This window comes from Colius striatus, unplaced genomic scaffold (assembly GCF_028858725.1).
Source record: "Colius striatus isolate bColStr4 unplaced genomic scaffold, bColStr4.1.hap1 scaffold_40, whole genome shotgun sequence".
NCBI lineage: Eukaryota > Metazoa > Chordata > Aves > Coliiformes > Coliidae > Colius > Colius striatus.
The window spans coordinates 1,728,486-1,742,705 of record NW_026908523.1 but is presented as its reverse complement, the minus strand read 5'-3'; the positions used below and the strand labels follow the sequence as shown (position 1 = coordinate 1,742,705).

Sequence of the window (14,220 nt, the reverse complement as noted above, 5' to 3'; positions counted from 1 at the left end):
TCTTGGGAAAAGCTGAAGTAACTCAACCACTGTATAACCACACTTCCAAAGACTCCAGTAAAATACAGAGATCTCAATGAACAAGGACATGAGGGATGGTTATGTGTAAGCTGCTGAGGAGTGCAGTGTCTCCTGTGTCTTCAAGTTTAATGAACGTGCTGCACTGGATGGCAGCAATGAAGGGTCTGGAGAACCCATTGCTTTAGCTCTTCCCATCTGCACAAACCCTATGGTCATGTACACATCTCACACTGTACCTGACCTGACTGCTCTGCCTACCAGAGGGCGGTTTTGTCAGAACAGAATGTACCTAGTGCAGCACTGAATTCAAACAGTTCTGCTGCTGGTTTCCAGTCAAATGACAGTTTCTGTGTTGGAACTACATGGGGTTTATTTTTTTTGAGTGATCTGGATAGAAAGAATCACATAGTGCCTGTGTCTGTTATTCTAAGGTCAGGAAGGAAGGAGGAAGCAAAATGAAGACAGTGAATGGCATTCCAAGAGCAGCCTTCAGCACACAAAGCCCAGGACGGGGTATTCTCCAGAGGACCCAGTCTATCAAGGGAACTCTTTCCACAAGAAGGTCAAAGACACTGACACAACAGCCAATCAATACAAGATGCATTTTTATTTCAGTCTTCAGAAAGGTGCAGTTGTGCAAGGGGATCTGCAGCCAGAAGGGGATGGAGAGCTGCTCATCCATGGGGTGAAGCTGGGCAAAGCCTTGACTGTGGCTGGAGAAATGTCTTCAAGCCTCAAAGGCAGAGAAAAAGCAGCAGGGCAGAGTGCCCCAGGAACTGCTTCAGAGTTGGAAATGGATGGAGGGTCACATCAAATGTGAGGAGAAAGCTTTCTGGCTGAAAGCAGGTCAAAAATAACAGCCTGGGTCTATGAAATCAGAAGGGTAGTAGAAAGGAATTCTTCCAGAAGGAAGGAATTGTCATTCCATTTGTTTCAATGGCATTTGAATTCCTTCCCTTACTGGGGAAGAAGGGACAGACAGTGCAGGGGAGGTTGCACTGCGGGGTGCTGCTCTGCTTCCACACAGCTGAAGGGCAGCGAGTACAAGCTCCAGAATAGAAACATGCAAAGGCTCTTGGCTGAAGGCGATTTCCTCCTTCCCTCCAAGTGTGTTCTGGAGACTGATCCCCTGTAAGAGCACAGAGGGGACAAGGGCCATGGCCATCTGAAGGGATGTCCATCGAAATCAACTGGAAGGTGGTGAATCATGCCCCAGATTTCAGCGTGCCTCGTGCAGGCTTTCTGGGAGTTCTCCTGGAACCCCACCAGACGGGCACACTCTGAAACAGATGCTGGAGTTTGTTTCCAGTGACTGAAGGTATTGATCTGACCAGAAGCTGTTGCCGTGCTGTATGCAGCTGTTGGCAGCTGTAGCACTGTCAATCCAAGCTGGCCATGGATCTGTTGAGTCTTCTTCTTGTTAAGAACCTGGTGATTGGTACTTGCCAAGGGAATGCCCAGAATGCCAATGTCTTTAACTCCTACTGCATAAAATGTGGGGTTGGCGTGAGCACTTAAAGGTGAAAAGGGAAAATAGACACCAACACCCAAAGAATCCACATGTTAGAGTTTCAAAAGAACAAAGTGAACTTACCTTTGCTCCTTGTTGAGTTTGGACAGTAGCTTTACAGTTCATAGATTGCATCTAAGACTAAGCACAACCATTCTGTCAGCCCTTTACACCTTTACGCACCTGTTAGGCAAGGGAGGGCAGGTGACCTCTTCTGCTTGCCACAGTTGATGTCACAGAAGCCAGGCTACAGCTGATGTCACAGCAGCCAGACTGGTTTAAAAAACAAGAGTTTTCGTTGTTCCCTGTGACTCTCAGTCCAAACCTTCTCACACACTCTGGGACCCTCCAAGTGTGGTGTTCAGATCTCTGTTTCAGTCTGAAACTAAAGAAATATCCCTGCAGTCTGTTTCTTTTCCTGAAGACCTGGTTTGGTGAATTTTGAAGGCAAAATGAGGGCACAGAGCTCCTCTGCTTTGTTTTAGCCACTCAGTATGATTTTGCTGCCCCCTCCAAGACCTTGCTGCACAGGTGTTGATGCATTTCTGTGTCTTTCCAAAACAGAAGTCTGTCTCCATCAGGACTGTGGAGGAACACTGCTGTGCTGCAGACAGGCTCCCAGGGAGAAGTTTACTCTCTCCAAAACATGCAACTGCAGCAGGACAGCAGTCTCCTTACTCATGAGTGTCAGAAATCCCACTGCCACAAATGGCATCCTGCCAGGGAAATGAGAAAACCAAGGTGCTCTTCTTGTTGAAACCTTACTTTCTGTCCAAGGAATTATTGTCATGAAAGCCAGTCCTACCCTTGAGCCTTGCTTGCATATGAAAAGCCAAGAAACATACAACAAAAGCTTGGCAAAGAGAAAGAAATGAGTATATTGCCCAGTGCTTTGCCATTCTTGTCCTGTATCTGAACTACGCAAGAGGATAAGACAAAAAGGTTTAAAGACTCCAAAGCTCTGTAGAATGTGCCCCATCAAACCAGAAGAAAACCTTCTTTAAGTAGGAACAGTGAATCACACCCATGTTTTCCTTGCATTCCTCCCTGCTGGGAGCACACTGCTGCCCTGGGCTCATTTGCACTGGAAAACCAGTTACTGTGCTGAAAGACCCATTGTTGTCACCAACACCTCACCAGCAAAGCATCACACTTCCAACTGCATGAAAACAGGGCAGGAAAGTTTGTCCAGTGTGGTCATGTCCATTTTTACCCAAAGTCCATCTCACTGGGCTTTGCTCAGACTTCCTGGGAAACGAATTCTAATGGAGAACACTTAGTCAAGGTCAGTTAATTACTCTCTGGCTCCAAGGAATAAGTAGGAAGGAAAGCAAGAGAGGGGGAACAAAGCTGTGGGAATGGGCACAGGGAGATGGCAGCGCTGCAGCAGCTGTGCTGAGATCTGTGGTGTCCTGGAAAGAAGTTCTGTGCTGGCATCCACGGGCTGTCACGCTTTTCAGTGTCACCTAGGACAAGCTGGCATCATTTCAAGTGGCACCTGGGTTATTCTGCAGGTTCAAGCAGGCCTTTCACTGAACCATCTGCAGTGGCTTTCCAAGTGAAGCACTGCACAGGTGTCTGTCCTTGGCTCTTGCACTGAAGCCAGAAGTCATTGTTTCCTCTCTGTGCCATGAAGGTTTCAAGGGTGCTGGCTACTTCCTTCAGAGCTAGACTGAGAACTCTGGGTCTTGGGAGAAGGAGCCTTCTCCCTTGCTATGCTTTACTTCTTCAGTGGGAGGCTTTGGTTCAGGACTCTGCAGCAGTCCACAGCTGTGGCTCACCAGACCTTCCTTAGACATTGCTAGCTTGTAATTGAGCATACTCACCTGCTTCTCTGAGGAGGCTTCAAACTAATGGCATGGAAGGAGGAGCTGCTACTGCTGGACTCTGCAGCTTTTTGACAGCAGGCAGAGCAAAAAGAATCTCCTGTGAGCACAGGGTGGCTTTTGACAAAAGAAACCCAGCACAATGGAGCACAGGTCTCCTGTTGGCCTGATGACAAACCACAATGGCAACCACAAACTCCTAGAGCAGAGGAGGTGGGAAGGGACCTCCACAGACTGGAGCCCAACCCTCCTGCTCAAAGCAAGGCCAACTGCAGCAGGTTGCCCAGGGCCATGTCCAGTCAGGTCTCAAACCTCTCCAAAGAGATGACTCCAAAGCCTCGCTCAGCAACTCGCCTCCTTTTTGTCCCTGCACTTTCTTTTGTTCAACCACAGCAGCAAAACGTTCTGTTGAGACCAAATATCCCGTGTTTCAGTTTCTGCCTGACGCCTTTTCTGCCACTTGGCAGCACTGAGAAGAGCCAGGCTCTGTCGTCTTAATATGAAGCCCAGGATAAGTACTTGCTAAAGGAGGAGCCAAGACTTGGTAAACACAGGCAGCTTTTGTAGAGCAGAGCATTCTCAGAGAGGAAGCTGACACCTGAGAAGGGAAATGCTGTGATGCAGAGGCACTTACCTCAGTCCTTGACCAACTCCTGAACTCCAGGGAGCACCTGGACAAAAGTCCCCACGTCCACTACAAACCTATGGCTAGAACATACCTGCAACTCAACTCATACAATACTTACCCAGCATAAATCCATGGTACATGGAAAGAAAGGATCAGCTGTGCCAGAGAAATCTTGTACCTTCTGAAATGCTCAACTGAGCACCAAAGGAAGGGCAAAAATCCCCATCCACTACAAACTTATGGCCAGAATATAGCTGAAACTAAACCAATGAGATCCTTACCCAGTGTAAGTCCATGGTATGGAAAGGAAATGGTGCCAATGGAAAGGATCAGCAGTGCCAGAGAAATCTGGTACCTTAAATGTTCAACTTTTATCCCAGCCTGAGCTTTTTAAACAGGCAAAAACTGATGAGAAAAGTGTGTGGATGATGAGGCAGCTTCACTCACAGAACAAATCCTCCTCACACAGTACATTTCCCTTCCCTGGGTGCTTGGCTGAAGATCCTGTCATTGTTCCAGACCCACCATCAAGCCAGGCTTCAACAATGACTCCCAAACCAAAGGGATGGAGGTTGTCAGTTAATAGACTCCAACAAACTGCAGTGATGGCCAATTTTTCTGGGGAGGAAGCCTAGCTCTCTCCAATCAACACCATGTTTCTTCATCTCACTTCTCACAGGTCAGGTGCAATGAAAGAGACACCAAAAATCTTCCTTCACATCTTTTCTGTCCCTAAGCAGCACAAGCAGATGAGGAGAGCTGCCATGCAGATGGGTATGCACATTGCTAGCAGAGCTGCTTTGGCTTGGTGCATTCCAGATGGTGAAAGTCAGATGATAGTGATCAAGGAATATTCCAAAGCAAAAGAGAAAGCGGGGATATACTCAGATCTCATCTCCTGGTTAAGAGGCACATTCCTCCCGGCTGCTGACTGATGCCATGTGGTCTCTGCCACCGGGCAGGACCTCAAACACAGCAAAAGAAGCTTGGTAAGAGCCCAGGATGTGAAAGGGAGTGGTGGAAGTCAGAGCAGACACAGTTATGCCAGGCTGCAAGGTGCTGCATGCCACCAAGCAGGTGGGCAGGCTCTGAATGGGAGATCCAGCTGGGCTTGCTTCCCTTTGCAGCCTGCTCCCCTGCCAGCAGCAAGCATGGGAGCTCTCCAGCAAGACTCAGCCCAGCAAGTCTTGGGCCCAAAGCATCTGAAGCTGAGAGCAACACCACCAGATGCCCCTGGAACATGAAGGCTTCCAGCACGGCCGAGAGACCATCACCATCCAAAAGCAATGAGGAGGTTTGACAGAGAAGAGAGAAAACATTGCCCAGCACACACTTTTGCTGCAAATGATTTTAGGATGGAGGCCAGAAAGTGCAAAATGCACAAGAGTGTTCTCCAGGCTGGAGAAGAGGCTGGAGGTGCAAGAGCAGCAGGCAAGAAACCAAAATGGGCCAGAGGAGCCCTGACAAGGGGCTGTGCTCAGTGCCACAGCAGATGAGAAGCAAGCCCCGAGGATGGCCCACAAGAAGTGTATAGAAAGCTTCCTCCCCCTGGATGTGGGCACCAGGGCCACTGTTGTGGAGTAGCCGATGTAGGTACTTGCCAAAAAATGGCTCAAAGGAGCTAAAGGCTATGCTCAGTGCTGCAGAGGAAGGCAAAAAAAAAACCCCAGGGACACTTGCTAGTGCACCTTGGGGAAAAAAAGTCTTCCTCCTGTCAGCTGGAGGGCATGAGAGGCCGCCTTGGTGGTGCACGACAGCAGGCAGTAGCCCAGCCCAAATGGACCAAAGGAGCCCTGACACTTAAGCAGTCATGCTGAATGCTGCAGAGGAAGGCAAAAAACTCCTGGGGACCTGTGCCAATGTGCCCCAGGGAAAAATTCCTTCCTGACCCCAGTGCTGGCGATCGGCTACTCCCTGAGCATGTGAGCAGACCTGCCTCCTGGTCCCACGGGCTGCTCATGCCTCCCACGAGATGCACAAGCCTCTCTTCTCCCTCAACCTAGAGCCATCTCTGGGGCTTCCCTGAGTGGCCAAATGCCCCAGGCCTGATCGACCTTGGGGACAAGAATCCATCCCACGCCTGGCAGTGAGTACTCCAAAGCATCAGGACCCCTATTGCTTATGGCTGCTGCCCCTTGCTCCACAGGGGATGAGGATGGTGAGCTCTGCAATGCCCCTCCAGAAGGCAGTCCTGTGTTCTGGCTCCTGCTCTGCAGCTGAAGAAGATTCCTTGTCCCTCAGATGAGCTTGGAAAGTGGCTTAGCCAGGAGCAGCTGCGAACCTCCAGCCTCTGGCTTGCCTTCCTCCCTCAGCCCCATCAAGAGCTTCCTCTCAGGTGGCTGCCCAGGCCAGATCTGGCAGCAGGACCTGGGAGGACCCCCCTTTTATACTCTCCTGGGCACTGTGATGTCATCATTCTCAGCTGACACCACTGCTGTTAGGGGACACATTCGTTGCCAGGTGCTGGCACTGTGGTATCATCATTCTCAGGTGATATCATTGCTCCTGGGTGATGACACTGTGACATCATCATTGCCAGGTGACTGTTGCCTTTCAAGTGAATGTGAGAATTCCTTTAGATGTGAAGAGCATCAGCTCAGCTACTGACAGATTCCCTTATTTCACGTCCATTCTTTCTGTGACTCTGTGTGTTGCTGTGAAGTACACACACAGCATTCCAGCTGCAAACATGAGGCTGTCACTGATGTCACAGAGCTCCACAAACAGTGGCCTGGGCCTGGTCAAGTGGATTTCACACCTGGCCAAGAACTAGGCATGTTCTCTTTTTGGTTAGGTCATTTGTAAAACAATTCCTGTTCAATCTGGTGATAACAAGCCGCTAAATCTTCTCTCCCAGATGAGTCTGCAGTATGTTAAACATCAACTGGTTCATGTTTTGGTTTCTCTTACCTCCCACCAAATGTGCAGCACACCAGGCTGAGCCATAGCAGGTACAGCTCCTGCAATGTTGCCTTTCTTTAAAGACCAGCCCACCTGCTGTGGCTGTGTAAATAAACACATCCTCCAATGACTTTTGTGGTAAGAACTTGCTCAACATTATTTCTCAACCAAATACTTCCTAGGTAAGATGCACATCATCTAGGAAGAAGCTCTAAGGTACTGGCTTACAGCTTCTGCCCTTTGTTCTTCTTCTGGCTGGTGGAACTGCTGCAAGGAGTAGGAACAGTGAGAGGAACAACCATATGGACTCCAAGGTCAGCGATGAAAGAGAGGAGGAGGTGTGCTGCAGCAGAGACTCCCCGGCATTCTATGGAGAGACCTGGTGACGCTGAGGTTTATTTTCATTTCTTTAAAGACCCTGCATCAGGGGCAGAGACTCATTTTGCTAAAGCTGACCCTGGACCAGGGGCAGCGATTCACTTCATTAAAGGCCCCGAGCCAGGGGCAGTGACTATGGCCGGAGCCGGCTGTGTCCCGAGGAAGGGACCCAATATCCACAGCTGTAACTGTGGGGAGGAACCCATGACAAAGCAGCTCATTCAACTTATGCTCAGAAGAGGCCTTGTCCCGAGAGAGGGACCCTGTAACTGCAGAAACTGCAACCGTGGTGAAGAATCCACACCAGAGATATTCCCCAAGGACTGTGTCCCGTGTGAGGGACCCTGTGTGGGCAGAAGCCGCGGCTGTTGGGAGCAACCCATCCCAGAGAAGTTCATTAAGGACTGTGTCCTGGGGGAGGGACCTCGTGTTGGAGCAGGGAAAGAATGCCAGGAGTTGTACTCATCTGAGCAGAGAGAAGTGGCAGAGCCCATCTGTGAGAGACTGAGCACATCCCCCATTCCCTGCCCCCCTGAGCCGCTGAGGGGGGAGGAGGGAGAGATCTGGGGAGCAGTGAGCTGGGCCTGGGAAGAAAGGAGGGCTGGGGGAGGGAGATCTTAAAGCTCTGGTTGTAATTTTCTCACCATCCTGCTCCCTTTTTGCTTTTATTCCGTTCTGTTTCTTGTAGAATAACCTTTCCTCCTTTCCTCTCTCAGTCGAGCACTGGAGTCTGTTTTACCCAGAACTGTAACTGGCAGCGAGCCCTCCCTGCCCTTGTCTCCATCCACAACAACCTTGGTGATCTTTTTACTCCCATTTTGCTGGGCCTCTGCCATCCTAACAAGGGTGGGGGTGGATGGAGGCTCCGAGCAAGAGACTGTCGTGGTGCTGCTGGGCTGGCTGGGCCAAACCACGACAACCACCAATGTCAGCAACCCCGTGCCTCTGGCACTTCACTCCATTCCTTACTTACCATATTCTTCATGTTGAGTATTCTCTTTCACATGGCTCAGCTGTGTCTGTCAAACAGTGACCTACCCATCCCACAGGAACTCACCCAGGTGGGCCCTGAATGTCTCCAGAGAAGGAGACTCCACAACCCATCTGGGCAGCCTCACAGGGAAGAAATCCTTCCCCGCAGTTCTTCTGCATGCCTTGTTTGGGGATTCACCACTCACACTCTCTTAGGCAATACCAGTCATGTACATGCAATAATGTGTCTGAAATACGTCCAGACTACAAAAGAAACCCTGGTTTTGTACTGGAAAAGATTCAATCCATGTGAAGTGACGGGGAATCTACAAGCTGCTGTGAACAGGCCCATTTGACACACCGTTCACAGGAGTTACATCTCTTTATTAACGTCACAGTGCCAACCTTATACTCACGGGTACTGAAGGGCTGCATTTATGACACAGACCATTCCAATGTTCTTTCAAGAGACCCTCGGTTCTCTTTTCTCCTCGGTGCTATGGCTTCCAAAAGGAACACCACGGTCGCCCAGTTTGTGCCTCTCGCGGTCGCCCAGTTTGTCAGCCTCTGACTGTACTGAGTAGAGGTCAGGATGGGTCAGTCCTTTGCGGGTGTGGGGGGCAGCTGTGGGGTGTCTGTGACATCAGAGGCCGTGCCAGCGGGGGGCGGCTATAAAGGGGCACCAGGGGCAGCACGGGCCCAGTACGCGCTGGGACAGCGGTGAGCGCGCAGGCGGCAGGAGGAGGGGGACGGTGGCAGGCTGCGCTCTGCCCCGGCACCCAGGGCCCAGCCGCCGGCAGGGCTGACACAGCCCTTGTGCCTCCCGCCTGCCTCGGCCCCTCTCCAACCGGCCCCCGCTCCTGGTCCCTGTTTTCCCCGCTGCCAGCTCCCTCCCTCCCACCCCACTGAACCCATTCGCTCTCTCTCCCTGCAGATCATGGCGCTCGTGCGCTTCTTCACCAATCTGCTGTCGCTCTTCATCCCAGAGGCACAGCAGTGTTACGCCAGGATGAACGAGGCCGTGTTGAAGCCGACAGAAGAGCAGCTGATCCAGCAGGCGAGAGAAATACATGAGATGCTGCTCATCAGCTCCAGTTTCCTGGTGCCGTCGCGGCAGCCGAGGCAGCCCGTCATTTCCTGGGAAGACCTGATCGTTGCTGCAGTCCTGGTCCTGCTCTTGGCACTGTACTGGTGGACCAGGAGAAGGAGCCCTGACACAGACGACAGCAGCAGTGAGGAGAGCTCAGGCAGTGACACACACTGCCAGGAGGTAGAAAGCGAAGGAGAAACTGTTGAAGAGAGGCACCACGCTTTGATTTATGAGAGGCGCATCCAGTGGACAGTGCTCAGTCTGTGCTACACCAGCAGCACGGTGCAGGAGCTGCTGGATGACCTCCTCCGTTTATTGCAAGGGCGCTTGGCCAACAGTTCCTCCCCGGAGCTGCAGCCAGCCATCGGCGTGGGCAGCGCCTTCGAAGGCTGGAATCCTTGCGACAGCGACGTCACATACCGCATGCTCGTGCCCCTGAAGGCCCCCCATGGCTACTCCTTCCACCTGGAGCCAGACTTTGCACAGGAACTGCCGGGAAAGAACTTCTGCGTCCGTGTGTCCCCGGAGTGCACCTGCAGCGCAGAGGAGCCGGCAGGAGACGCGCCGTGCTTCCTCCACTACCCTGAGGAGCCACGGAGGAGGAATCAGGGTCCCAGTGTCCTCGACACCCTCTGCACTGGCCCTTACCTCGATGTTCATAAAACTGCCCTCTGGTTCCAGAACTTGGTGACGTCAGCCTGGGGGGAGCTGCCTCAGTCTCGCCGCTACCAGATGCAGCTGCAGCTCTCCAGACACTCCTGCAAGCTGAAGCTGTCAAACGCCGCCCGAGCACCTCTCTTTGTTGAGCTGCTTTTTGGCGTGCAGCAAGGTGACTCAGACATCTTTGTGAGCAGCCAGACTGCAGCAGGTTTCTTCACCCCACGCACGACGTGGCCTGAGACCTGTGCTGTGGCAGAGGCCAAGTTCTTCAGGCACGTGGCCAGGAACGCCCCGCCTGGCAGCTACCACCTCAACTGCCTGCAGCTCTGCGCTCGCATGGTGCCAGGAACGGGCTTTTCCACCTATATGATCAAGACAGTTGTGATGCACCTCCTGACCACCACTCCCCTGTCAGACTGGCGCAGGAGGTATCTGCTGCCGCGCCTGAAGGAAATCATGCGGTACCTGCGCCGCAGAGTGGAGGAGAAGCGCCTCAACCACTTCTTCTTTGGCAACCACAACGTGCCCGAGGAGATCGTCTTGCCTCCTGCCTTCCGAGAGGCCGAACCCATCAACCTCTTCCAGCACCTGACAGACGATACGGCTGCCCACGCCGAGGCACTGCGTGACTGTGAGCAGCTGCAAGATCGGCTCACAGGACGGCTCATCCGTGAGGATGAAAGAGGTCTTGAGGCAGAGAGCTGAGGGGAGTGGGAGCCGATGCAGCTGAAGGGGCCATTGCCAGGAGCCTGGCAAGAGAGACTCGGCACTGCCCATTAGCGATTGCTCTCGCTCCCTGAGGTGTCTCTGGGAGCTTGACCTTGTACATAGTTGCTTGTTTGAAGAAGTAGTTGAGTAAACGGTCGTTTGAACAAACGCCCGGCCTGTGAGCGTCCGTGTGTCCCTCTGTGGGGAACGCAGGTACAGGCTACTGGCTTCTGGGCTGCCCAGAGGCAGGGAGCATTCAGCACAATCACAGCACCTTAAGGTTTGGAAGGGACCTCAAAAGATCATCTAGTTCAACCCCTCTGCCAGAGCAGGACCACCTAGAGTAGGTCACACCGGAACTTGTCCAGGTGGGTTTGGAATGTCTCCAGAGAAGGAGACTCACGTGCTGTTCCTAAGCAGGCTGTGACTCCATGGGAAGCCCACGATGGAGCTGCACATTGAAGAGCTGCAGCCTGTAGAAGGGCTCCCACGCTGGAACACTTTGCGAGGAGCTGCAGCCCATGGGAAGGGCTCACTTCAGAGAGTTCATTGCAGGGGTACAGCTGCATTCTTGCCACAGCTTGCAGAGGGGTCTCTGGTCTGGTGCTCCTCCTTCCTTCCTCCTTCTCTGACTGTGGGGTGCGTGTGGTCGCCTCCATCGTGTATCACTCTCACACCTCCTGCCAGCACTTCAAACTCCCGTCCCTAAATAGTCTGGCAGAGGCACCAGATTGGCCCAGCCGGGCCGGAGGTGGGTGTAAGCCCAGGAGCTGGGGGAGAGGCTGAGAACTCTTTACTGGGTCTTCACTGCAACCCCCTCCTCCTGTTACCAAGCAAAAGCTGCTCCTTGCTAAGCCATGACAGAAGGCCAGAGCCCTTCTAGAATTAAAGGTAGCCAGGGATGTTAAGGACAGGAATGAGGCATTTGTCAAGTACCTCAGCAGCAGAAGGATGGTGAGGGGGAACGTGGGCCCTCTGCTAAATGCTGATGGTGCTCTGGTGTCTGAGGATGCAGAGAAGGCTGAAGTACTGAATGCCTGAAAACACTGAAAGTACTGAAAACAGGGAGCAGCTGAGAAGAAGTAAAAGCAGGATATGTTTAACCACAGCTGTGCTGAGATTTGGCTTAAACTAAGTGTGAGCTTTAGCAATTAACCAATGAGCTCGTGCCGAGCAGCACATTGCTTTGCAGATGTAACCAGTAAATGTTATGTTACTGTCACCTGAATTCTGTACTATTGTATAAATATCAGTGTGTATGACTAATAAATGGGCTTTGAGCATTGAGCTTTGGACATTGACTCTACCTCCTTGAGGATATGTCTCTGACTCTGGAAGCTCCCACGCATCCTCCAGCAGGTCAATCCTCAGCCTCTACTGATGCTCCTTCCCAGCTGCAGGACTCTGCCCTTGTCCTTATTGAACCTCGTGAGGTTCCTCTCTGCCCAACTCTCCAGCTGGATGAGATCCCACTGAATGGCAGCACAGCCTCTGGGGAATCAGCCAGTGCTCCCAGTTTGGTGCCAGCAGGGAACTTGCTGAGGGTCCCTCTGTGCCCTCATCCAGGTGGTTGATGAAGATGTTGAACCAGACAGACCCCAGAACCCATCCCTGTGGAACTGCACTGACCCCAGCCTCCAACTCGACTCTGTGCCATTGATCCCCACCCTCTGGGCTCTGTCATTCAGCAGCTCTCCATCCACCTCACTGTCCACCCATCCAAGCTTTTTTTTTGCTTCCAAACCCTCCTCTGGGGGCCCAAACCCTCCCTTTTAGCTTCCAGTGCCTTGAGGCCTAAGCCCCCATGTAAATCTTTCAAACTTCACTTGGTGACCCAAACCCTAATTTTTCCTCCCAAAGCCCGATTTTCACCTTCCAAACCTTGGATTTAGATTTCAAATCGTCCTCTTCTAGGTCCAAACCATCACCTTTATTTTCAAAGTCTCATTTTTGTGCACAAACCCACATTCCTTACCTTCCAAACACTCAATTTTAACCTCAAAAGGCTCATTTTGTGGCCTAGATGCTCATTTTTAGCTTCCAAAGCCTCCTTTTTGCTTTTTCTAACCTTATTGCTTGGAGCACAGTCCTCCAGTTTTTGATTCCAAAGTCTCACTTTGTGCCCCAAGTTGTTGTTTTTAACCTGTTCCTTTTCAGCTTTCAATCCCTCATTCTCGGGTCTCAACCTCAGTTATCAGCATCCAAGGCCTCGTTTTAGCTTTCTAACACACCTTGTTGGGTAAACCCCCTTGTTTTCAGCTGCCAAGGCCTCCCCTTGGAGGGCACAAGCAGGAGCTGGGCAGATGCTGCCCTTGTGTGTCTCTGTGCCCGTGCAGCCGCTGCGTGCCGCGTCCCCTCACACCCCAGGCTGCACATGGGTAGTGCCTGGGGGTACCCAGGGAGGGCCTTGGGTGGCCGTCCCTGTGTCAGCGTGTGCCCGGCACCCCGTGTCCCGTCCCTGCCCACCACACAGCACACACCGGCCCCAGCCTCTCGCCCCCCGCCCTGCAGGGAGCCCTCAGCGCTGAGAAGGGCCCCTGAGCTCAGCCTTCTCCTCTGCAGGGCCGCAGCCTCTGCTGCCCACAGCCATGTGCCGGCCCCTCAGCACTCGGCCCCTCGGGGCCTGTGTCCAGCAGCTCCCGTCTCTCTGGCCCTGCCTCTGCCTCTGCCTGTGGCTCAGGGGCTTTGCAGCACAGGGCGGGAGGGGCCAGAGCCTGCCCTGAGGCGCCGCCGCCTCTGATTGGCTGCGGGGCTGTCACCGCCCTGCCTGGTCCCGCCCTCCCTGAGGCGCCGCCGCCTCTGATTGGCCGCCGCTCACATGTCAATCAGGGCTGTGCCCGCCTGCTGCGCTGCCATTGGCTGCCCCGGGGCTGGGCGCTGAGGGATCCTCTGGCTCAGGCCACAGCAGCTCTGGCTGGGATCTGTGTGCTGTGTCAGTGCCCCACAGAGAGCACAGACACACTGAGGCACAGACAGTGCTGCTGGGCGGGGAAAGGAGCTGTCAGTGCCCTTGGCTGGCCCAGCAATGAACAGGGACGGCTGGCAGCCCCTGCCCAGGGCTACAGCTCCCTCATGGCCCAGGAGCCAGTGCCCCAGGCCTACAGCTCCCACACGCCCCGGGGCCTCCTTCCTGCTGCCTGACCCTGCAGGGACACCAGCCCCTGGCCAGGCCCCCCTGACCCTGCAGCCCCATTTCCGCCTCCCCGGGGCTGCACAGGCCCAGCCCCAGGAGGAGCCAGAGGAGGAGGAGGAGGAAAATACGGGGGAGGAGCAGGGCAGAGGGACAGAGCAGGAAAGGGATGGAACTTAAGGAGACAGGGAGTGCAGGAGGAAAAAGAGCAACAAGCAGCAGCAGAGAGGGACAGAGAGAGGATTGGAAGGGCAGAAAGGAGGATGGGGGATACACAGACACAGGCTGGGAGAGGGACAGGGGGCAGAGAGACAGAAAAGGCAGCAGAACAGTGGAGTGACAGAGAAATGGGACAGGGATTAGGACAGAAGGGAATAGGGAAGGAGAGAGAAAGGG

At 53.2% G+C, this 14,220-nt stretch overlaps 1 protein-coding gene across 1 annotated transcript; it reads left to right on the top strand.

The window, feature by feature from the left end:
• The first annotated feature begins 9,173 nt into the window (after positions 1-9,173).
• LOC133629359 (inositol 1,4,5-trisphosphate receptor-interacting protein-like 1) lies at positions 9,174-10,691 on the top strand. Its single transcript, XM_062020015.1, has one exon. The coding sequence runs from the start codon at positions 9,174-9,176 to the stop codon at positions 10,689-10,691; it is 1,518 nt and encodes a 505-aa protein (XP_061875999.1).
• The last annotated feature ends 3,529 nt before the right edge of the window (positions 10,692-14,220 follow it).